The following is a 22,022-nucleotide window of genomic DNA, read 5'->3' on the forward strand; positions in this document are numbered from 1 at the left end:
GCCTCTTCAAATTCTGCAGCACTGCTGGTCACAGCTGACCTCCATCTGGAGCGCTCACGGGCCAGGGCTTCCCAGTTCTCAGTGTCTATTCCACAGTTTTTAAGGCTGGCTTTGAGCCCATCTTTCAACCTCTTTTCCTGCCCACCAACATTCCGTTTTCCGTTCTTGGGTTCGGAGTAGAGCAACTGCTTTGGGAGATGGTGATCTTTGGGCATCCGGACAACGTGGCCGGTCCAGCGGAGTTGATGGCGGAGGACCATGGCTTCAGTGCTGGTGGTCTTTGCTTCTTCCAGCACACTGACGTTTGTCCGCTTGTCTTCCCAGGAGATTTGCAGGATTTTCCGGAGGCAGCGCTGATGGAAACATTCCAGGAGCTGCATGTGACGTCTGTAGACAGTCCACGTCTCACAGGCATAGAGCAGGGTTGGGAGGGGAAGAGGTTTATAGACAAGCACCTTGGTATCCCTCCTCAAACACTCTCTGCTTCATTCGGGAAAATGCTGTACTTGCAGAGCTCAGGCGGTGTTGTATTTCGGCGTCGATGTTGACTTTGGTGGAGAGGTGGCTGCCAAGGGAGCGGAAATGGTCCACGTTTTCTAGTGTGACACCATTAAGCTGTATCGCTGGCATTGGAGAGGGATTGGCCAGTGACTGCTGGAAGAGCACCTTGGTTTCCTCGATGTTCAGTGACAGGCCGAGCTTCTCGTATGCTTCTGCGAAGGTGTTTAGAGTGGCTCGTAGGTCTTCTTCTGAATGCGCACGGACGACATTGTCATCAGCATACGGGAGTTCTATAACAGCTGTTGTTGTATCCTTGGTTTTGGCTTTCAGTCTGCTGAGGCTGAATAGCTTGCCATGATTTCCACCCGGTGGTAAGCTTCCCGTCAACAAGGTGAAGTATCATAGCGATGAAGATGGAGAATAGAGTTGGAGCAATAACACACCCCTGTTTGACACCCGATTCCATCTTAAATGGGTTACTTTGGGAGCCATTGCTGTCCCAAGACTGTTGCCATCATGTCATCACGGAGGAGCCGCAGGATGTTCACAAATTTGTTAGGGCACCCGATTTTTTGGAGGATGGTCCAGAGAGCGCTGCGGTTCACTGTGTCGAATGCCTTTGCAAGGTCGGTGAATGCCATGTACAGAGGTTGGTTTTGTTCCCTGCATTTTTCTTGGAGCTGTCGTGCAGTGAAGATCATGTCCACGGTTCCTCTGGAGGGGCGGAAGCCATTCTGGGATTCTGGGAGGGGGTCTTCTCAGAGGGGCAGGAGGCGGTTTGCAAGGATTCTTGCGAGGATTTTCCCAGCAGAGGTTAGGAGGGAGATATCTCGATAGTTTCCGCAGTCTGTTCTTTCCCCCCTTTTTTTGAAGAGGGTGATGGCCTGCCCCCAAGTGCCTTCCCTGCTCCCAGGCCACTGAAAGGGCCTCCTTGGGACCCAACGGGATCCGGTCCTTGGGGGTCACTTCTGTAGGCATTTGGGGAGTTCACCCACCTAGTTCCTCACAGCCCTTGCTCCTCCCAGACACCAATTGTCACCCCAGTACCATGTGCTTTGTGTGAGGATTCACCTCCATGAGCTCTCGCTGCCCAAAGAGCAGGAAGGAGAAAGATGGCGTCCCCCATGAAATCCTGAAATTGCTCCCGTAGTTCCTGGGGGTCTTCCATCTCCCCCAGATACTCCTCCAGGGCCCGCTGCGTGGCCTCCACCGGGAGGTTCTGTGGGAAGAGAGAGAAGGGGAGGCCTCGCCAGCCGCCCCACGGGCCCCGTCCCTCGCCCCCTTCTCCTTTGGCCTCCCTTTGGCAACCACACCTGCGGCACAGGCAGGCGCTGTCCTCATGGCAGGAGGCCACTCAAGTCTGGCCCAAGGGAGGGTCACTGTGTCCTGTCATTCTTTGGGGAGGAGTGGGCCCGAGGTGGGACAGAGCCCTGGAAGGGAAAGGGCTTCCCCAGGGGCCAGTCCGTGTGGGGCAGAGAAGAGGACCAAGCTTCTTTTTCTGCTTCCCTGGAGACTAGAACACAATGGAACAAAGGCTCCAAAGTCTAGGAAAGGAGATTCCACCTGAACATGAGGAAGAGCTTCCCGACACAGAGAAAAACTGTTCAGCAGTGGAACTCTCTGCCCCGGAGGGAGTGTGGTGGAGGCTTTGGAGCAGAGGCTGGCTGGCCATCTGTCAGGGGTGCTCTGAATGTGATTTCCCTGCTTCTTGGCAGAAGGGGGTGGGACTGGACGATGGCCCGCCAGGTCTCTTCCACCTCGTCTAGGGTTCCATGAGGGCACAGAGGGGGAAGCGTTCCCTTTGGCCTTCTCGGGCAGCAGAGGTCACGGGTCAGTCGGCTTCGAAGGACATGCAGGATGGGAATGTGCTGCCTGACCAACCGGAAGGAAGGAAGGGCTTCCCAAGCAACAGAAGGGTATTCTGGTGGACCCCCTTCCCGGTAGGCCCAGGACTCTTCTGCACCCAAGGCATTGCCAGTTATTTTAAGGTTGAACCCAGAACTCCCTGCTTTCAAGCTGATCTGACCTGCAGCAGGGAGTTCCTCAGTTCTCCATTACTTCACTTTCTTCCCCTTCCTAACGTTGTAACTAGTCCCCCCAATAAAGTATCAATTAACTGTAACTTTTCTCTCTCACTAGTGTTACTTTGTGTCTTTTACTGCCTCCAAACTCTTCTCTGCATAAATCTTTCCTCTCCCAGGCTGCAGATGGCTGCTGGCTTGCCCGGGATGCGATTTTTGTGTCCCGGGGGGGCCAAAACTGCCCTCCTCTGAACTGCGGATGCAGAAACCCATTGGGCCTCCGTATCCGCGAGGCAACGCATCGCTCCAAAATCGAAGCCATTCTTCTCCTGGGGGAATTCTAAGTCTAATGGCTATCTCAGTTTCATTCCCCTAACCTCTCTGCTTCGGGAATAACCATTTTTGCCTCCAAAACCTCAAACTGGAGCCCACCTGTTTCCCTGAAGATACTGCCTCATCGCCACCATTTTGTAGATGCCCAGGGAGCCTGCCGATCCTGGGAAACTGTCGCAGTCACCCGATAGGATCCCCAAGATGTTGGTGGGCTGCCTTAGACCTTGGTGAGGAGGGATCTGTAGTTCTCTCCATGGATCTTGATCTCCAGCGCTGGCAGTCACCTCATAAGAACTCTATGGACTCTTGGACACCTTTTCCAACTTGCCTCCCATGGATTTTACAACTTTTATCAGCTATTGACAACTTTTAAGAACTTTTGGAAACTTTCTGGAACTCTTTCCCCAATCCCCATGGACTCCCTTTTATTAGTTAGGGACTATATGATTTCATGACATTGGACTCTCTATGGACTTTGGTGGGTGGGATGGGTTTATATGAATTTCCTTTTGCCCCTTTTCCCCTGTGCATGCTTTATGAACCCCACATGTGTGTCTATGTATAAAAATATGGAAAGCCACCTTTTCGTGACCCCAGCATGACAAACCCTTGGGAAATTATTTCCTATTTCCTGAGGTGAATTCCCCATTGACATAAGGACTCTCAACAAAGACTTATTGCATGATAATAACAGCGGTGCATCCTGGGTCTCGGAGCATGACCACACAGAAAGGCACCTCATGGTGAACCTGGTCACTTGTCAACAATGGGACATCCTGCCTTCAGGGAAGATTGGGATGTCCCATCCGCCTCACTCGTTGTCTTACACCTTCGGCTGAAACCCATGCACAGATAGTATCAATTGATCCCATATCCTGAACTGAAGATTATCAAGGCTTGGCAGCCGTGCCAGCCACTTTTGCATATTTCAACCTCTCAAGACAGTGCAAGGACAGCTTGAGAAATCTCCGGATTATCACCGGCCATCGGACAACACATTAAGTCACAATAATCCACTCATTTATCCTCTCGATTCATTGTTTCCTGCTTGCACCGCCTCCTCGATTCCCATTGGGTAAGAAGCTGAAGCGGCACTGGCTTCCCCATTGGCTGAGGTGCGCCTGAGTCAACCGCACCTCCCTTCAGCTGACAACTCCAGCCAATCAGCTCGAAGCTGGCAAAGGGGCGGGGGGGGGGGGGGAGTTTGAATTTGTTGTTCTGTATTTTCTGTAAAACGTACCCTTTTCTGCCCTGCCAAGCATGTCGACTTTGGCAAGGGATTGAGGTTTGACATCCGTACCAGCTGGGATGAAATAAAGACAACGCGGTGGCTTTTCTTCAACTTTGTTCAACTTTGAGACTTTATTTGGGAAAAATTAGGGAAAAATCTGGGGTGCTTCGCTTGTCTCGCCAGGGTGTTATTGGTCTCTGCTTCCTGGCAAAGACCCCCAAATTCTTGCTCAACGTCAATTTCCCCATCACATCACCAGGCTCTGCTTCCTTGAGACTGAGAGGCAGGTGATCTGCTCTGCTGTTGAAGCTGCTGTCTCCTCCTCCTCCTCCTCCTCCTCCTCCTCCTCCTTCTCTCTAGAGACACCATGTTCTCCTCTGTGGCCACCCCTCCCTTGCCTACAGCTCTTGGTGTGTCTTCCTCTCCTCCTCCTCCTCCTTCTCCTTCCTCATCTTCTCCGGCAGGGTCTTCAGCCAGAAGTCGACTTTGCTCTGCTTCAGCTTGTGGGCTCCTCTCGGCTCCAAGCCCAGCTCCAGGTAGCCCTCCTCCTGGTCGTAGCGGGGCCACTCCACCAGCCCGTGGCCGTTGGGGTTCCTGGAAGCACCAGAGGCAGGCAGAGGTGAGGCCTTGCGCAACCTGGCTCACCACAACATCAGGGCCGCGCGGAGCCAAGAGGGAGCCTCACCCGCTGCGTGCAAAGTTGGCCCAGTATCGCATCACCATCTTGCTCAGCCGCTTCTCCTCCTCAGTGTATCCCCCTGAAAAGGCCAGAAGGAAGAAGGAAGGAAAGAAGGAAGGGGCCCTGAGCATGTTTCTCAGGGAGTGGGGGGCCAAGGGGGACCCACAGATGTGGGGAGGAGAATGGGAGAGGAGCCTGCCCCTGCTCAGGGCCCGCGTGGCATCATTGGAATTCACCCCCACACTGCCCAAGTCTCAATGAGGAACCGTTTAGCTAGTAAGAATAGGCCAAGGGTTGTCCTTCCTCCATGTCTCCCGTATGACAGTTGGCGTGCATCTCAGGATTCTTCTCTCCTCTTTGTGTCTGCTCTCCTTTGGATTGGTTGTGTACAATGGACACTCTTCAACTGCAACCCTTCTGAAATCTGACTCCTGTTTCCTCCTCCCGAGTATGTGCTGTGTGCTTAGAGATCTCTCTCTCTCTGCGTGTATGTCTGGGAGGATTTCCCCCTCTCTTTGGAACCGAAGACGAGATGGGCGTGGGAGTGGCTCAGACCCAGTTCCTTCATTCTCAGGAAACGAGGTTATGGCTTATTACTATTGCAAATAAACCTTAGTGATGTTTAAGACTGGGCTCTGTGTCTTTGGATGCCTAAGCTCTGAATTCTTTACAGCTCTGCTAGCTCAAGAGCCAATGCTCAACTCTTAGTATCCTGTTTGAGTTTTGGGTGCTCTGCCATATTTTAGGGTAGTTCTCCCTAACAGGCACAGGGTCCGCCTGGATTGCCTTGGCACGGGCCGCTCTGGAGCAGGGCGGGAGGGGCCCCTTTGGCTGCTTTGTGGGGCCCAAGGCACTCCGACCCAGTGTTTGCGGGGCCCTTTCTCTCTGGGACCCTTGGCCATCAAGGGGCTGCTGGGAGTCCTTGCGCCCAATGACTTGGTGGGGGGACCTGTGGCATAGGCTGTGCTTGCTGGTGTCTTGTCAACCTTTGAATGCTCCTTCGTGAAGTGGAGCAGCCATTCAGCTTACCTGCCTCCTCTCAAGCCAAAAACGGAAGAGAGACCCCCTAAACCAGTGGTTCCCAACCTTTTTTGACCAGGGACCACTATCCAACATTAGTACCAAAAGGGTTATGAATCAGCTTGTGGTCAACTTTAGATTTGGTTTGGTTATTTGGGGTGCTGATTCAGAAAACTGCATCGGGTAGACCACATCAGCTCTAGTTTCTGATACAGAACATAGGCCTCCCAGTAATCGCCATCTGCTGTCCTGCAGAAAACCATACTTAATCAGCATCGGCACTACAGAAGGGTTTCACAAGACCAGTCCCTCTCGTTGGAGCGGTGTAGTAGCGGTGAGTCTATGGACCATATTTTAGTTCTTGTGGACCACTGGTGGCCCACAGACCATAGGTTGGGAACCACTGTCCGAAACCTCCTCGCTGCTGCTCCCACCCACCCAAAAGGCACTCGTTCCCTTGCGGAGGCCTCACCAAGCGGGGAATCCTTGCTGCTTGAGAACAGCATTCCCAAAACAAAGATGACTTCGTCTGCGTGGTCGGACTTCACAAAAGCCGGCCTGGTGTCTCTGAAGATGGAAGGGCGATGCTGGAATTCGTAGAAGTAGACGGGGTCACCCGAGTCTTTTTTGAGAGGAAAGCGAGAGGTAGAGGGGAAGTCAGTGCCTGGAGTTAAGAAGACCTCAAACATCCAAACAAGCAGGAGGAAGCTTCCTTGGACGCGTTCCTTGGGTGAGATCTCTGGGCTCCCACCTCAGACAGGGATGCCCCACGTCCTCAGGGAGACAAGGCCTGGCCCCAGGCGCCTTCTCTGCTCCCGGCCACTGAAGGGGGCTCTTTGGAGCCCCATGGGATCCGGTCCTTGGGGGTCACCTTTGTAGGCATTCAGGGAGTTCAAGCACCTATTTCCTCACAGCCCTTGCCCCTATCCCGCTGTGGTCTGATAGATTCCCTCTCCAACATCAGATGCCACACCAGTACCATGTGCTTTGTGTGCGGATTCACCTCTATGAGCTCTCGCTGCCCGAACAGCAGGAAGGAAAAAGAGGACGTCCCCCATGTAATCCTGAAACTGCCCCCTTAATTCCTGGGGGTCTTCCGTTTCCCCGACATACTCCTCCAGGGCCCTCTGCGTGGCCTCCACTGGCAGCTTCTGTGGGAGGAGAGAGAAGCGGAGGCCTCACCCACTGCCCCACGGGCCCCGCCCCTCGCCCCCTTCACCTTTGGCCTCCTGTTGACAGCCACGGCTGTGGCGCAGTGGCCGTGGTCTTCCTGGCAGGAGGCCACTGAAGTCTGGCTCAAGGGAGGGTCACTGTGTCCAATCGTTCTTTGGGGAGGAGTGGGCCTGAGTCCTCCCACTCCAGGATGGAGGATCCCTAAGCCTAGCAGAAGGGTCCAAGCGCCCTCTTACCAGGACGGAAGCTGATTTCCGGAAGGCAGCCGTCACGGCCGGCCGGTCCATGCTTTCCATGATGGGAAGGAAGATACCTGACTGAGAGAGGAAATGACCGTGTGGTAATAAACTTGGATGGATTGCAGCCATAAAGTAACTAGCTTTATTTACACTATATACACAAAGCTCAACACATCTCAGAGCAAGCCTGTCTGCTCCGGCAAAACATCTCGGCAAGATGGCGGTTACAGTCTTCTCCTTATCAGTAACGGCACGCCTCTCAAAGAGTTTTCTGGTGACCAAAGTCCGGTATCGTCAGAAGAAGTAGGAAATCATTTCACATTTGTCCTCTGTGGTCTGTGAACTCTACACATGCTAGGCAGTTTTACAAACACATGTTCACAGCTTTAAAAACATACACTTTGGAATCTCCCAATAAATCAAACATATCTCAACATATCTGCAAGACACAGTTCATAAGCGGGAAGCTAAAGGGCTGGGCCTCTGGCGGGGTGACTTCACACTTCACGCTTCCTGCCCTCCTAACACAGGCTTCAAAGCCAGCTTCTCCTGAACATCTCTTGAGTGATGGATTCACAGCCTTCTCCAGAACATTCCCATTTCGGCATCAATCTGATGGGCCAGTGGTTGCCAACCGCATGGGCTTGCTTCCAGTCTGCGGGGTCCAGCCCTCACCATCATGAACTCCTCTACATCTCTATCTATAGGCAATAACAGTGGAAATGTGTGTCTGTGGCGGAGGTGCCACTTACGCAGACAGCCTCCCGACTCCACAAACAGGCTCTAGTTCCAAAGGCTGAGAAGCCTCCCATTGCAGGTTACAGCGAGCAGCATGAACATGTAGCCCAGTGTATCTCAACCTGCGGATCGCGACTCCCGGGGGGTCGTTGGGCCATTTTTGGGGGGTCGCGAAACCACCTTGGTTGGCCCCGCCCTCTCCCAAATGGCTGTCGACCTCCTGTGCCAGCCAAACCGCTAGGCCCTCCTGGTCGGCCCCCCTCCTGCCCTTCCCCCAGGGCTGTGGGGAGTCAGGAGGAGGCGCTTAGGGGTCAAGAAGACTGGCCTGGAGGGCTGCAAGGCCCTCACCCCTTGCTGAGCTCAGGAGGGGCAGAGCCAGGAGGAGGACTCCCGCATGGGCCTTTGCCTCCCAGCTCTCACCCCTTGCAGAGCTGCTCATCATCGCTGGAGGCCGGTTTGTTTGTGGGTGAACTACAATTCCCAGAAACAGAGGTCAGTTCCCCCCAAAGCCCTCCAGCAATCCAGTGTCTGCGTATCAGGTATGTGTACCAAGTTTGGCCCAGATCCATCCGTGTTCTGGTTCACAGTGCTGCCTGGGTGTAGGCCAACTACAACTCCCAAGTCAAGGTGATTTCCCCTCAAGACCTCCCGTATTTTTTGCTGGCCACGGGGGTTCTGTGTGCCAAGTTAGGTCCAATACCATCTTTGGTGGAGTTCAGAATGCTCATTGATTGCAGGAGGAACTGTAACTCCCACATGTCGAAGCATATTTTCCCCAAACATTTTCTGTTGGTCATGGCAGTTCTGTGTGCCAAATCTGGTTCAATTCCATTGTTGGAGTTCAGAATGCTCTTTGATGGGAGGGGAACTACACATCCCAGCAGCTCCCAAATGCCAAGGTGTATTTTCCCCCAAACCTCTCCAGTATTTTCTGTTGGTCATGGGAGTTCTGTGTGCCAAGTTTGGTTCAATTCCATCGCTGGTGGAGTTCAGAATGCTCTTGGATTGTAGGTTAACTATAAACCCCAGCAACTGCAACTCCCAAAGGTCAAGGTCTATTTTCCCCAACTCCACCAGTGTTCAAATTTGGGCATATTGAATATTTGTGCCAAGTTTGGTCCAAATGCACAGTCCTTTGGGTTCACAGTGCTCTCCGTATATAGGTGAACTACATCACCCGTCAATCACTGTCAATCACTCCCAGCAACTCCCGTATTTTCTATGGGTCACTGGGGTCCTGTGTCCCAAGTTTGTTCCAGTTCTATAATTCTTGGGGGTCTCAGTGGTCTGTGGAAGCCAGAGGTGAATTGGTTGAAGGTACTACAAATCCCACCATCCATTGTCCAGACTCCCCCAAACATATTGTTTTTGTGCTGTAGTTATGTTCAATTCATAACAATGAAAATACATCCTGCATATCAGATATTTACGTTAAGATCCATAACAGTAGCACAATGACAGTTATGAAATAGCAACGAAAATATGGTTGGGGGTCACCCCAACATGAGGAACTTTATTTAGGGGTCACGGCATTAGAAAGGTTGAGAACCACTGGTGTAGCCCAAACGCTGCCGATGTCCTCCCCAAACACTACGGGCCACCTCCCAAGGAATGCTTCCATTCGGGGACTGTTCCGCCCTAGATTTGACATGTCAGCTCCACCACAGGCAGGCATCCCAGGGTTCCTTGTGTGGAATTTGCATGACCCCACCCACTGCCTCTCTGTTAACCCTTTCCTATGGCACACAGCAAACAGAGAGGAATTGATCAGCAACTCAACAGACTGGAGGGGTTTGGGGGACTCACTCAACAGGATGGAAGTTGTAGTTCACCCTGCATCAAGGCAGAGCACTGTGACCCCCTTCGATAATGGACCTGAACCACATTTGGCACGCAGAACCCCCATGACCAGATTTGGGGGGAACTGACCTTGATTGATAGGAGTTGTTCTTCACCTACAGCCAGAGAGCACGGTGAACCCAACCAACGATGGATTTGGACCAAACTTGCCATGGATGATGGGATTTGCAGTACCTTCACGCACTTCCAGAGACCATTGCGGCCGCCACGAATGATGGACCAGGACAAACTTGGAACACAGACACCCCCCCCCCCCGCCAATGATCCACTATAAGTCCTGGTGAAGTTTGGAGGACAGACCACAAGTTATGGGATTTGTAGTACCTTCACCCAATTCAGCTCCCACAGAGCACTGCAATCCCGCACACATGATAGACCTGGATCAAACTTGCCACACAGACTTTTCATGATGCACTTTTTGACCTGGTGGGGATTGGGAGAAGATGGACCAGGGACGATGGGATCTGCACTCATTTCCAGAAATCACTACGACCGCCACACATGAGGCATCAGGACCAAATTTAGCACACAGTTTGTGTGCTTTGAGTCCTTTCCAGTTTATGGCGGGCCTAAGCTGACCCTTATAATGAATCCGATAAATCAATCCCGCATCGCTGCCACCAATTATAAAGAACGGGGCAATCAAATGACCGTTCAAACTATAACGTTTTGGTCAAACGATCACTCAAGCTGCCACCAATATTTTAGACCGGATCAATAAAGGATTTCACCAGCTGCCAAATCAAATATGTAACGATCACCGTTCAATAGATGGACACCAATGTGTAGAGCAGCCACTAATTTGTAAGGGCTAACCAGATTTATTCGGCTTTTTATTCATGAAAGAACTCTTCGTATGTATTGTCGAAGGCTTTCATGGCTGGAATCACTAGGTTCTTGTGGGTTTTTTTGGGCTATAGAGCCATGTTCTAGAGGCATTTCTCCTGATGTTTCGCCTGCATCTGTGGCAAGCATCCTCAGAGGTTGTGAGGTCTGTTGGAAGTAGGAAAAATGGGTTTATATATCTGTGGAATGGTTGGGGTGGGGCAAAGAGCTCTTCTCTGCTGGAGCTAGGTGTGAATGTTTCAACTGATCACCTTCATTAGCATTTGAAGGCCTGCCTGAGCCTGGGAAAATCTCTTGCTGGGAGGTGTTAATCTGTGCCTGGTTGTTTCCTCTCTGCTGTTTTGCTGTTGTAATTTTAGAGTTTTTTTAATACTGGTAGCCAGATTATGTTCATTTTCATGGCCATAGATGCAGGTGAAACGTCAGGAGAAATGCCTCTAGAACATGGCTCTATAGCCCGAAAAAACCCACAAGAACCTAATTCTTCGTATGTTTAATAGAGAGAAACATAAACTGAGTAAGCTAAGGCTGTACAACTACTCAGAGTTGTTGAAACTGTTTCTTCTGCTTGGCTGACGCTTTTCTACCTTTAGAACTGAGGAAACCCAGCAACACAATCTTTGGTGTTGTAATGTAGTTTGTTCTTCAGAGAGATTAAATGCTTAACTAAAGTATTCACACACAGTCTGTAGTAGTGTGAACACAGAATGAAACGTTTATTAAACAATCTTGAAAGAAATCTTCAGGCACAGAGTGCTTATTGGTTTCGTTGAAAATCGTACAGTGCTTGTATTCAGTTCCAGTTGTAACTTTCAAAGTGAGAGTTTGTATCTTCTCCTAGAATAGATTCTTCCCTCCAAACAGCCCAATAGACAGGGTCTGTCTAGAACCAGTTCTTCTTCTGAAGTAACTACCTAAATCTATTTCTAAGTTAGACTTCTCACTAAATCTTCACTGCTCTTCTTCAGCTACAACTGCTCTCTCGAACTCTTCATCCCAACTCTCTCCTCAGGATTTCAAAATGCCCCTCTTTTCCTCTCAGCTGCTCCTAAGCCCCGCCCCCTTTCTCTACACCAATCCCTGCCATTCCCTGCTGTCTAATGCCTAAGACACGCCCCCTGCTCTGAACTACACTCAAGATGGCGTCTCCCTTCTCCAAAATGGCTGCTGATGCTTCGCCTTGCCCATGCCCTATCTTTCTAGGCTTGCAGGCTTTTCCTGGCCCTGCATCCTGGCTGTCACTAAGGTCAGGGTTCTTCGCAACCCTCTCCCAGGGTTTCCTCAGCAGCTTGCTCAGGGGAGGCTTGTCCTTGCCTTCCTCTGAGGCGGAGAGAGTGTGACTTGTCCAAGGTCCCCCAGTGGGTTTCCATTGCCAAGTGAAGGAATCTGAACCCTTGGCCCAAAACATAAGCATAATGTAAACATGGCGACTGTCCCACTCACCTTAGAGAGAACCCACCCATACTCGTGGTTATTGATGCCGATCAGATACGGAACGTGGTTGAACTCCTTGGCGGCCAGCAGCTCCTCCGGTGCCTTTGGAAGGAACTCCCCGTCCACCACCGCAGGGACAGCTCCAAAGGCCTGTTGGGTTGGGTTCAAGGTAGATAGGTAGATAAATAGATAGATATAATCTTTTACTTGTGGTTTCTTCCTAAAATGAATGGCAAGGTGGCCACATGAAGCCAAGCTGGGAATGTTGGAAGCGTTCACCAGTGTGAATCCCAAGGAAGAAGAGTCTGCTTTGGTGGGTCAGCCGAGAGAGTGGACTTGCAGGGCCGTCTCCAGGCATGCGCAGGGTGTCTTAGGGAGCCATCCCTTGGGAGTGGAAAGGGTCTGGAGGCCATTCAATGGGCAGAAGGTTGGGGCCTTGTCGCCTCCAGTGACCTCCATAGTTCCTCCCCATCCCATTTGCCCCAAAAGTGGGCTAAAATGTCAGGGCCGTGGCTCCTGGGCCCCCTGGCTCCTTACCCGGCACAGCGGGATATTCAGGGCGGCCATTTCCTCCTCCGTTTTGCTCCTCAGACAAAGCACCAGGGCAGCTGGACTGCTGGACTCACAGCCAGAGACATTGGCCACCGTCTTCAAGGAGACAGACAAGAACAACAACAACCACTGTGTACAATGGGAAGCCTCAGCAGAAGCTGTATCGATGGCAGGCCGTATCCTTCCCCGACACCTGCTCAGCCCAGGAGCCCTCATCTCAGGTTCCTTCTCATCTCAAACCATCTCCTCCACAATCAGGGGTTTGTGTCTCATATAGACAGGACTCATCCATGGAAACTCAATAGTTTTTAATCCCTTGATGATGTCCTCAGCACAGCTTCTCGTACACTCTACCCACCTCTCAATACATCTCACACCTGGGTTATGAACATACCTGGGGCATGGACTCACCTGGGCCATAATCTCACCTGGATCATGGACACACCTTGGCTATGGACTCAACTGGGCCATAGTCTCACCTGGGTTATGAACATACCTGGGCCATGGACTCACCTGGAGCATGGAACTCACCTGGACCATGGCTCCAGGGCTCCTCACAAAGATGTAGGGCAGGAGGGCGGCTCCGCTCTGGGAAATGGCTCTGTGAAAGAGGCCCCTGGACAATGGCGACAAAACCTGCACCGGAGAAAGGGAAGAGAGTGGGGCAAGGGAAGGGAAGGGCGGGTGGGCTTGTGCCTTAGAGCTCCTTGGTGTCTCCTTCCCACCTTGAGGCATGAAACAAACCAAAATGACAATGGCACCCAATGGGGTCTTGCAGAGAGTGTGACCGCCTTTGCCTTTGCTGTTTTATAGTTTCTGTTTTTGTCTTGGTAGACAGAAGCAAGGTGTCAGAGGCACCCCAGAGAAGGTGTCCCCGGGGCTTCTCTCTGGCCAAGACCTTTGCAACTTCCTGACCCACCTGGACCCCCACGCTGAACCCTCCGGCCGACTCTCCCATGATGGTCACCGAAGTGGGGTCTCCTCCGAAGGCCGCGATGTTCTCCTGGACCCACCTGAGGGCGGCCACCTGGTCCAGCAAGCCCCAGTTGCCAGGCGCCTCCTTGGACCCGGTGCTGGAAGACATGGTGCCAAGGAGGGACGGTCAAGGAGTGACCAGACCAAGTCAGTGCAACAGTCCAGTGGGGAAAGGGGGAGGAAGGCAGGGATTGTGGGGCCTGGAGGTTTGCCTCCGCTGTTTTGTTGCAACAGGTAATTAGCAACACCAAATGATGACTTCTGAAGAGAGAACGGATCTGAAGCAGAGGGATGAGGAAGCTGGGAAAAATACTCCTAAATTGAAGCCAAAACAGGCCCATGATTAGCAGAAGGCAGGAGAGTCTCGCTTATCCGACATAAATGGGCCGACAGAACGTCGAATAAACAAGCATGTTGGGATAGTACGGAGAGATAGTAAACGCGTGCGCCTCTCTTTTTGGGGGGGCTAAAGAGGGGCCTCCTGCCTGACCCCACTTCGTCTCCCCTCTTCTCCCCTTCTCCCCTCCTTCCTGGCCCGCCGGTGGGGGCTTCACGCCCTCCCCGAAGGGCAGCCCCGCTCCTTTCCTCCTCTGCCTCCCTTCCCGGCCTCTCCAGCCTGGGATTTCCTTGCAATGCGGATGGGAAGCCGGTCCCTCGCTCTCCTTCCTTGGGTTGCAACAATGGCGGCAGAGATGGACGCCCAAGTGGGCCCCACCCCCGGTCAGGAGCCCCCTCCCTTGGAGACCAGGTCCCCTCCTGGATCCCTCCTGCTTCTTTCTTCCATCTGAAAGCCATGCGCCATCCTTTTACCGAAGGCGCACCAAGGGAAAGTGTGTGGGTCTCTCTCTTTGGGGAAGGGTTTGCAAGCTTTTGGAGGGGCTTAACAATTGGGGAGGGGGCAAGAAGACAAGGGGGGCCCTCCCTCCCTCCAGGAGGACCCCCTTCATTCCCTTTTCCCCAAAGTTTTCGAATAAGGCCTTCCATATCTGTCAGAGAAGACACAATGTCGGAAAAGCGAAGGTCGGTTAAGCGAGACTCTCCTGGAAAGCAAAAAGAGGGTTTGGTAATGAGGATAAGCGGAATTAATCAATTCCAAACCTTCTAGCAACATCTTCATCGTTCAGAAGGTGAAGCATCCAAAGATATTTTAGAAATACTTGTGGTAAGTGAGCACTACGAGCTCTTTCCGAAAAGCCACAGAGAAGCGGAAGGCGAGAATGAGCCGAGACCGGCCGGTCAAGCAAAGAGCAACCGGAAGGCCTTTCTCAGAGACACCTGAGGCCAGGGAATGGCCAAGAGGCAACGGGCCAGTGGAAGGGTCCAAAGCTTTCTCACCTGAAGAAGCCTGGGATCCCCAACCGGTACTGAAGGATCACCACCACCACGTTCTCGAGGGCAGAGAGGCCGGGCGCGTCGTAAAGGGAGGTGAAGCCCAAGACCAGGCCCCCGCCATGGATCCCGACCATCACCTGCGGAGGGAGAGGGCACAGCGGAGGAGGAGGAGGATGAGGATGGGGCTTGCGGCCAAACAAGGCGGTCCTTACCGAGCACCTTCCTGCCCTCCTGGCCATCTTCGGCCCTAAGGCTGCAGGGTCCCTAAACGGACGAAGGGCCAGAGCTCTTTGGGGCCAAAGGGCAGGATCAAAACAGAGGAGCCCCAACACCACCCCCAAGGACCAGTGGTGACCCATTCCCAAAAAGGCCATAGCGGTGGTCAGGGGAGCAGTGCCTGCCTCACCGGCAATTTGGCCTCTGTGTCCGGCGTGTAGACGTTGAGGTAGAGGCAGTCCTCGGAGACGGGCACGTTGGGCAGCGTCACATTCAGCTCCTGAAGCCAGGCCACGTCCTGCAGGCACCTTGCAAACAGGGCAGAAAGGGGCCCGGTGAGGCCGGCCAGGCCCTTCCCACCCTTGGCTCCCTGCAGAGCGGGCCAGGCTCTCCCCGAAGGAGGGGGACTCAGGACTTCTCCATGTTCCTCCTGCTGAGGCCCCGTGACACAAGGAGCCACAAGAAGAACAGGCCCGGTCTCGCCAGCCACCCGGAGGAACCTGCCCTGCTCCCCCAGGCCTTCCTCGCCCCTTCCGTTCTCCTTCCAGCGAGGCATCCGGTCAGTCAGTGTATCTCCGTCTTCTGAATGCCACGACCCTTCACACAGTTCCTCATGTTGTGCTGACCCCCAACCATAATATTCTCTTTGTTGCTACTTCATAACTGGAATTTTGCTTCTGTTATTAATTGTAAATATCGGATATGCAGGATGTATTTTCATTGCCTGGACCAAATTTGGCACAAATTTATTTATTTATTTATTTATTTGATGCACTTATTAACCGCCATTCTCAGCCCATAAGGGCGACTCATGGCGGTGTACAGTACACATAAAAGACAATTACAAAAAGCCAGTTTCAACAACATCTAAACTATACAACAATTACAGACTACACTAAAAAATGCTCGATACAAATGCTCGATACGCCCAAATTTGAATACTGCTGGGGTTGGGGAGGGGGATTTATTTAGTCATTTGGGATTTCTAGTTCACCTACAATCAAAGAGCATTCTGAACCCCACCAACGATGGAATTGGGCCAAACTTCCTACACAGAACCTCCATGACCAACAGAAAATAGTGTGCTTTCTGATGGTCCTTAGTGACCCCTCTGGCATCCCTCGTGACCCCTCTAGGGGTCCCGACCCCCAGGTTGAGAAACGCTGCTGTGAATGGATCCTTTGAAAGTGGCTCCCAGGGCTGAAGGCGACCTTGCCCACTCCTCTTGAAGAACAGGAAGAGGCCTAATGGCCGGCTGGCCTGGAGTGACCCTTCCTTTCTTCCCAGGGGACGGGAGGTCAGCCGAGGGAGGGCCACACTCCCTCATTTGAAAGACAACAAGCAAGGAACTGCATCATGTCCAGCAATGGGATATCTCGGGATAATAGTTCAGCTTAATGTTTGTTGTATTCTTTCCCGATTCAGCACACCTAATCATCATGAGTCCATTTTTGATACCTTGAAGGAAGCACGCAATGGCTCTCCTACTACAGGGAAGGCTCTTTGTGGAGTTCCAACTGTGGCTTTCCTGCAGCTTCTTCACCCATTGCATCGCTTTGGGGGCTGGCTCGACCCCAACCGCCCCACCGCCCTCAAAATGGCTCCCTTGTCCCCACAAAAGGCACCCCAAATGTGTGGGTTCCTGGCCCTGCTGCCCACCCGGCTCCTGTTCCGCAGGCCAAGGTGGGGAGCCTTGAGGTGCCCCTCAAAACCCTTGGACTTCAGGGGGAGAGTGGGGGTGAGGTGTCCCCTGGTGGACAGAGGACCACCCACTCGTGGGCTGCTTACATGGGGGGCAGGGAAGCGGCCTCCCTCAGGTGGGTCCAGGGCTCGGCCGGCTCAGGCGGCGCAAAGCGGAGGGCGCCCAGGGGGGGCTTGGCGAACGGGACCCCCAGGAAGGCCTTCACGGGGGCCGAGGCGCCCTCCACGCTCATCAGCGTCCCACGCAGGCGCCCCAGTCGGGTGGAGACCGTTGGACGGGCGCTCTCTGGACCTGGAGGCAAGAGGTCACGATGACACGATGACATACAATGCGCAGATTCGACAAATGTGGAATTGATATGTGTGGGTATGAATGGAATTGTATGAACGATCAATGAATCACAGTTAGTTATTTTGGAGACACCGTTCTAAAGATCAAGGCTTTCAATGTCTAAATCTTTAACTGCCTGTTTCGTGGACTGTAATTAAAACCTGCTAATGAGAACTGAAATGGGAAACTGTGATAAGAACTGTGACAGTGATAAGAGAAATGTTTACATCTGTCAACAGAAAATGGTCTCTGCTTACATTCGCCCAAGAGAACGCTCTTTCAAGCCAAACCCAGAACACAATGGTTCGTTACCAACAGGGGGATTCGAGGCGGCTTACAACAGCCACAATTCGATGCCAACACACACATAATACATACACAATATGCCACATACACAATACATCACAACATTACACATTAAATAAAACCATCAAGTTAAAATCCATTTTAAAACATTACTAACAACCATGTGGCCAAATCCAATCCACTTCAGCATCCCAAGACTTTGTCAGAGCCTCTCCACTGGCACTTCACGTCAACACTGCAGTCGCTATCAAATCTGCTCCCCAAATGCCTGGCCCCGGAATTATTTATTTTATTTATTTATTTGATGCACTTATTAACCGCCATTCTCAGCCCATAAGGGCGACTCATGGCGGTGTACAGTACACATAAAAGACAGTTACAAAAAGTCATGATTGAAGCTTCTTCCTAAAGGGAAGGAGGGATGGAGCTGACCTAATCTTGCTGGGGAGGGTGTTCCACAGGCAGGGAGCCACCACTGAGAAGGTCCTGTCCCTCATCCCTGCCAAATGTGTTTGTGATGAAGGTGGGATCGAGAGCAGGGTCTCTCCGGATGATCTTAAACTCTGAGGCGGGATGTAGAGGGAGATACGTCTGGACAGGTAGGCTGGGCTGGAACTGTATAGGGCTTTATAGGCCAAGACCAGCACTTTGAATTGTGCTCGGAAATGGACCGGCAGCCAGTGGATTTGATGTAACAGGGGGGTGGTATGCTCCCTGAACGAAGCTCCAGTGAGTAATCTGGCTGCCAACCATTGGACTAGTTGAAGTTTCTGAACAGTCTTCAAAGGCAGCCCCACATAGAGTGCATTGCAGTAGTCTATTCGGGATGTAACTGTAAAGAATGAATGTTTTGAATGCATGTAGAAGAGAAGAAACAGGCCTGAAGAAAACCAACATGGAGTTCTCGCAAAGCATTATGTGGGACGGCCTTGGCCGTTGAAGCGAGGAGGCAGGAAGGCATAACTGAGTGACAATGCACAATAAGGTGTGCGGCCAAGCATGTAAGGAGGGCAGGATGCATGCAGGAGGTACCCCATAAGTCATGAGGCCTGGAATGCAATGTCCTGAACTTTGGGGAGAACAAGGACTTGAAAGGACTTGAAAGAGAACAGAACAACCTGATTATTGAAACGAAGAAAAATGGATTTTGGCCTGTAAATGCAGGGGACCCCGACAACATGCACGCTTCCTGATCCGCGGCAACGGGAACGTCCACACCTTCTCAGAGGAAAGCTGATCATCTCTGTCTGGAGAAGGCCTGTGTATGCGTGAATGTGTGTCAATGTGTGTGTGTATGAGAGCTCTCCTTGATGTGATTCTGTGATGATTGCATTTCAATAAAAGTTACATGAATAGTGTCAAAGCCAAATTTGGTCTCTAAGGTGTCTTATTGATCTAAACTGCCCCACTATCCTTGAACACTCTGCAAGAGAACAGGAACCTCTTTGGGTTCATAACATAACCAGAGCGTGGACCACTGTGGCCAGATCAGACTTACCAAGGTACTCTGGGCGCAGCTGGCACACAAGCTTTAATTGTGCGAAAGCTCTCCCGGCCACCACCGAGACCTGGGTTTCCAGGCTCAGCGATGAGTCCAGGATCACTCCCAAGCTGCGAACCTGCGTCTTCAGGGGGAGCGTGACCCCATCCAACACAGGCCGTAACCCGATGCCCTGTTTGGCCTTGCGACTGACCAGGAGGACCTCTGTCTTGTCTGGGTTCAATTTCAATTTGTTTGCCGTCATCCAGTCCGACACAGCAGCCGAGCACCGGTTCAAGGACTGTGCTCTGACCAACAGGTGGGAAGGAGTGACAGATTTGGACGTCATCTGCGTACAGGTACCACCGTTGTTGTTTGTTAGGCAATGTAGCTGTAAGCTGTTTTTGAACCCAATGTAGTTACGCAGAACCTGCCTGTCTGTCCAATGCCATTCTTTGTAAAAGTAAAAAGTTCTGCAAAAGTTCTGACCCACCCTTTCTCCCTCACTGGGGAATTGCAAGAGGAAGGACCTGGTTCCAAAAAGCATGGGGCCACGACCAGGGGTGGGGGTGGGGGTGGGAGGGGGCAGGGAGCAAGGGTCACCCCCTCCCGGCCTGGGCCCTGGGCCGCCCCTCCCTCGCCTCCTGGCCCGGCCTGACTCCCCCTGCACCCCCAGGCTGAAGGCAAGAGGGAGCCTTTGGATAAGGAAGGAGTTCAAGGCGCCCCGGGATCGAGGCAAAGTCCAAAGGTTTGGCGCTGGGCCTGTGGTTGTTGTCAGAGTGCCATCGCTTGAATGGTCCTAATCTCTTGCCCTATGATGTCCGTCTGATACGGGACGTTTTATTGATGGGCGGCAATGAATCTGGCCATTGAGGATGTTGCAAACCGCCCTGAGCCCCCACCAGCCGCCTCGAAGGGCAATAAAGAAGTAAATAAATAAGTCTTTTGTGTATCCAGCACAACCGTCAAGGTCGAGCTCCCGCCCTGGGTAACAAGGTGATAAACTTTGCAAGGAGTGTCAGGCGGGGCTGCTGTCAATCACAGGCCACACTTCTTTGGCCCCACCCGGCACATATTGGCCCACCAGGCTTGTGGTCAGGTTCCAGCAAGTGCAGAATGGCAGACCTGAAAGGCTTGGCTTCTGAATCCCCGTAAACCAGGCCGGGGCCAACTTGGGCCCTCTCTCCCGCCTTCCCTCCCTCCCTCCCTCCAGGTGTTTTGGACTTCAACTCCCAGAATTCCTCACAGCCTCCCAGCCCTTAGGAGTTATGGAAGTCCAAACACCTGGAGGGAGGGAGGGCTGAAGTTGGCCCTGGCCTGGGATGAACCCTGGGGAGAAAGAAGGAAGAGGGTCTGGCTGGAGGGGCAGGTCCACCCCCCAAATGCCCTGTCCCTCGCCTCCCCCTCCCCCAAATGCCCTGTCCTCCGCTTCCGTGCTGGGCAATGGGTCCTGCCCTGCCCAGTTGCGCCCAGGGGTGGGGGAGACTTGGGCCCCCCCGGCTGGGTAATGGAAGGAGGGGGCGGGGGGAGGCCAGTCCCAAAGGAAGGAAGGAAGGAAGGAAGGAAGGACCCAGGCACCGAGAGGGCAGGCTCCCGGGGGGGGGGGGGGGGAGGGGGTGGAGGGTGGGTCTCAGACAGCAGGGGGGTCTGGAAAGAAGGGGGGCCATGGAGGGAGGGCTGCAGGGCCTGGCGAGGGACCCACTCCTTCTTCGCCCCCCCCCCTCACCCCACAGCACCTGCCCCCTTGCCTCCCCCCTCCCACCCCAGAGGGAGGCAGGACCCAGCCCCCCCTCCCCGCAGCCCAGGGATGAAACCCAAAAGATTCCCAGGGAGAGAGAGAAGGGAGGGGAGGGGTCTCTGCCTGCAGGGGAGGGGGGAGGGAGGAAGGAATGAATTGGGGGGAGGGGAGTGGGGAAGGACGGGAGAAAGGGCTGCAGGGCCTGTCAAGGGATCCCTTCCTTCCTCGCGCCCTACAGGCACCTGCCCCCAGCCCCCCCATTCCAACCCTCTCCCCCTGAGGCAGGAGCCAGGGACTCTATCCCCCCCCCCCCCCCCCAATTTCCTTTCCAGGTGCAGAGGAAGAAGGCAAGGGGGGGGCACCGAAGGGTCAAGGAGGGGAAGGGGAAGACAGGGGGGGAGGTCGGCCTTACCCTCTCCGGCCTCAGAAGCCCCCGAGGGTCCCGGCCCCCAGCACACCAGGGACAAGCCCAGCACCACCCACGCAGCCCGCACCGTGCCCTCCATCCTCGCTCTCTCTCTCTCTCTCTCTGTCACTCCGTCGGGGAAGAAGCCCCGCCCACCCTCCCCTTAGCCCCGCCCACCCTCCCCCTAGCCCCGCCCACCCTCCCCCTAGCCCCGCCCGCCCTCCCCCTAGCCCCGCCCGCCCTCCCCCTAGCCCCGCCCGCCCTCCCCCTAGCCCCGCCCGCCCTCCACCTCCCTCAAACTAGCCCGAAGTGTTGTTTCCCTCGTGTCAGGAGCAAGTGGAGAAACTGCGGTGGGGGGGGGGGGGGCTTCTGGGGTGAGAGAATGGGTCCCGATGGGTTCCCATCCTGTGGGAGGCTTCTCTCAGGGTCAACTTACCTCCCTCTATGATCCAGCCACCCTCGCAAGCGCAATTTGCAGGGGTGAGAGAGAGGGCCTTCTTGGCGGTGGCCCCCCTAAGTCTATGGAGCGCACTCCCCCCCAGTGAGACCAGGGTGACTCCTTCTGGTGTGAGAGAATGGGCCCCCATGGGTTACCATGCTGTGGTTAGCGTCTCTCATGTCTGAACGTATCTCCCTCTGTGATCCACCTCAGATAATCAGAGGAGGCTCTGCTCTCAATCTGGTCACCCTCACAAGCGCAATTAGCGGGGATTTTTTTTTTGTCGTGTCAGGAGCCCAAGTCGCTTCTGTTGTGAGAGAATTGGCCGTCTGCAAGGATGATTTGATGTTTGTATCATCCTTGTGGGAGGCTTCTCTCATGTCTCCTTCGCATGAGGAGCTGGAGCTGATAGAGGGAGCTCATCCGCCTCTCCCCAAATTCGAACCTGCGACCTGTCGGTCTTCAGTCCTG

At 53.4% G+C, this 22,022-nt stretch overlaps 1 protein-coding gene across 1 annotated transcript; it reads right to left on the reverse strand.

Moving 5' to 3' along the window:
* Positions 1 to 4,212: 4,212 nt before the first annotated feature.
* On the reverse strand, positions 4,213 to 21,229 carry LOC132765859 (cocaine esterase-like). Its single transcript, XM_067464995.1, has 13 exons — positions 21,119 to 21,229; positions 16,939 to 17,143; positions 15,341 to 15,458; positions 14,938 to 15,071; positions 13,547 to 13,700; positions 13,159 to 13,263; positions 12,613 to 12,723; positions 12,085 to 12,225; positions 7,195 to 7,275; positions 6,789 to 6,936; positions 6,258 to 6,407; positions 4,772 to 4,844; positions 4,213 to 4,680 (listed from the first exon to the last, which is right to left on the reverse strand). The coding sequence occupies exons 1-13, from the start codon at positions 21,210 to 21,212 to the stop codon at positions 4,485 to 4,487; spliced, it is 1,710 nt and encodes a 569-aa protein (XP_067321096.1). The 5' UTR covers positions 21,213 to 21,229; the 3' UTR covers positions 4,213 to 4,484.
* Positions 21,230 to 22,022: the final 793 nt, after the last annotated feature.

Source organism: Anolis sagrei, chromosome 2, assembly GCF_037176765.1.
Source record: "Anolis sagrei isolate rAnoSag1 chromosome 2, rAnoSag1.mat, whole genome shotgun sequence".
Lineage (NCBI taxonomy): Eukaryota > Metazoa > Chordata > Lepidosauria > Squamata > Dactyloidae > Anolis > Anolis sagrei.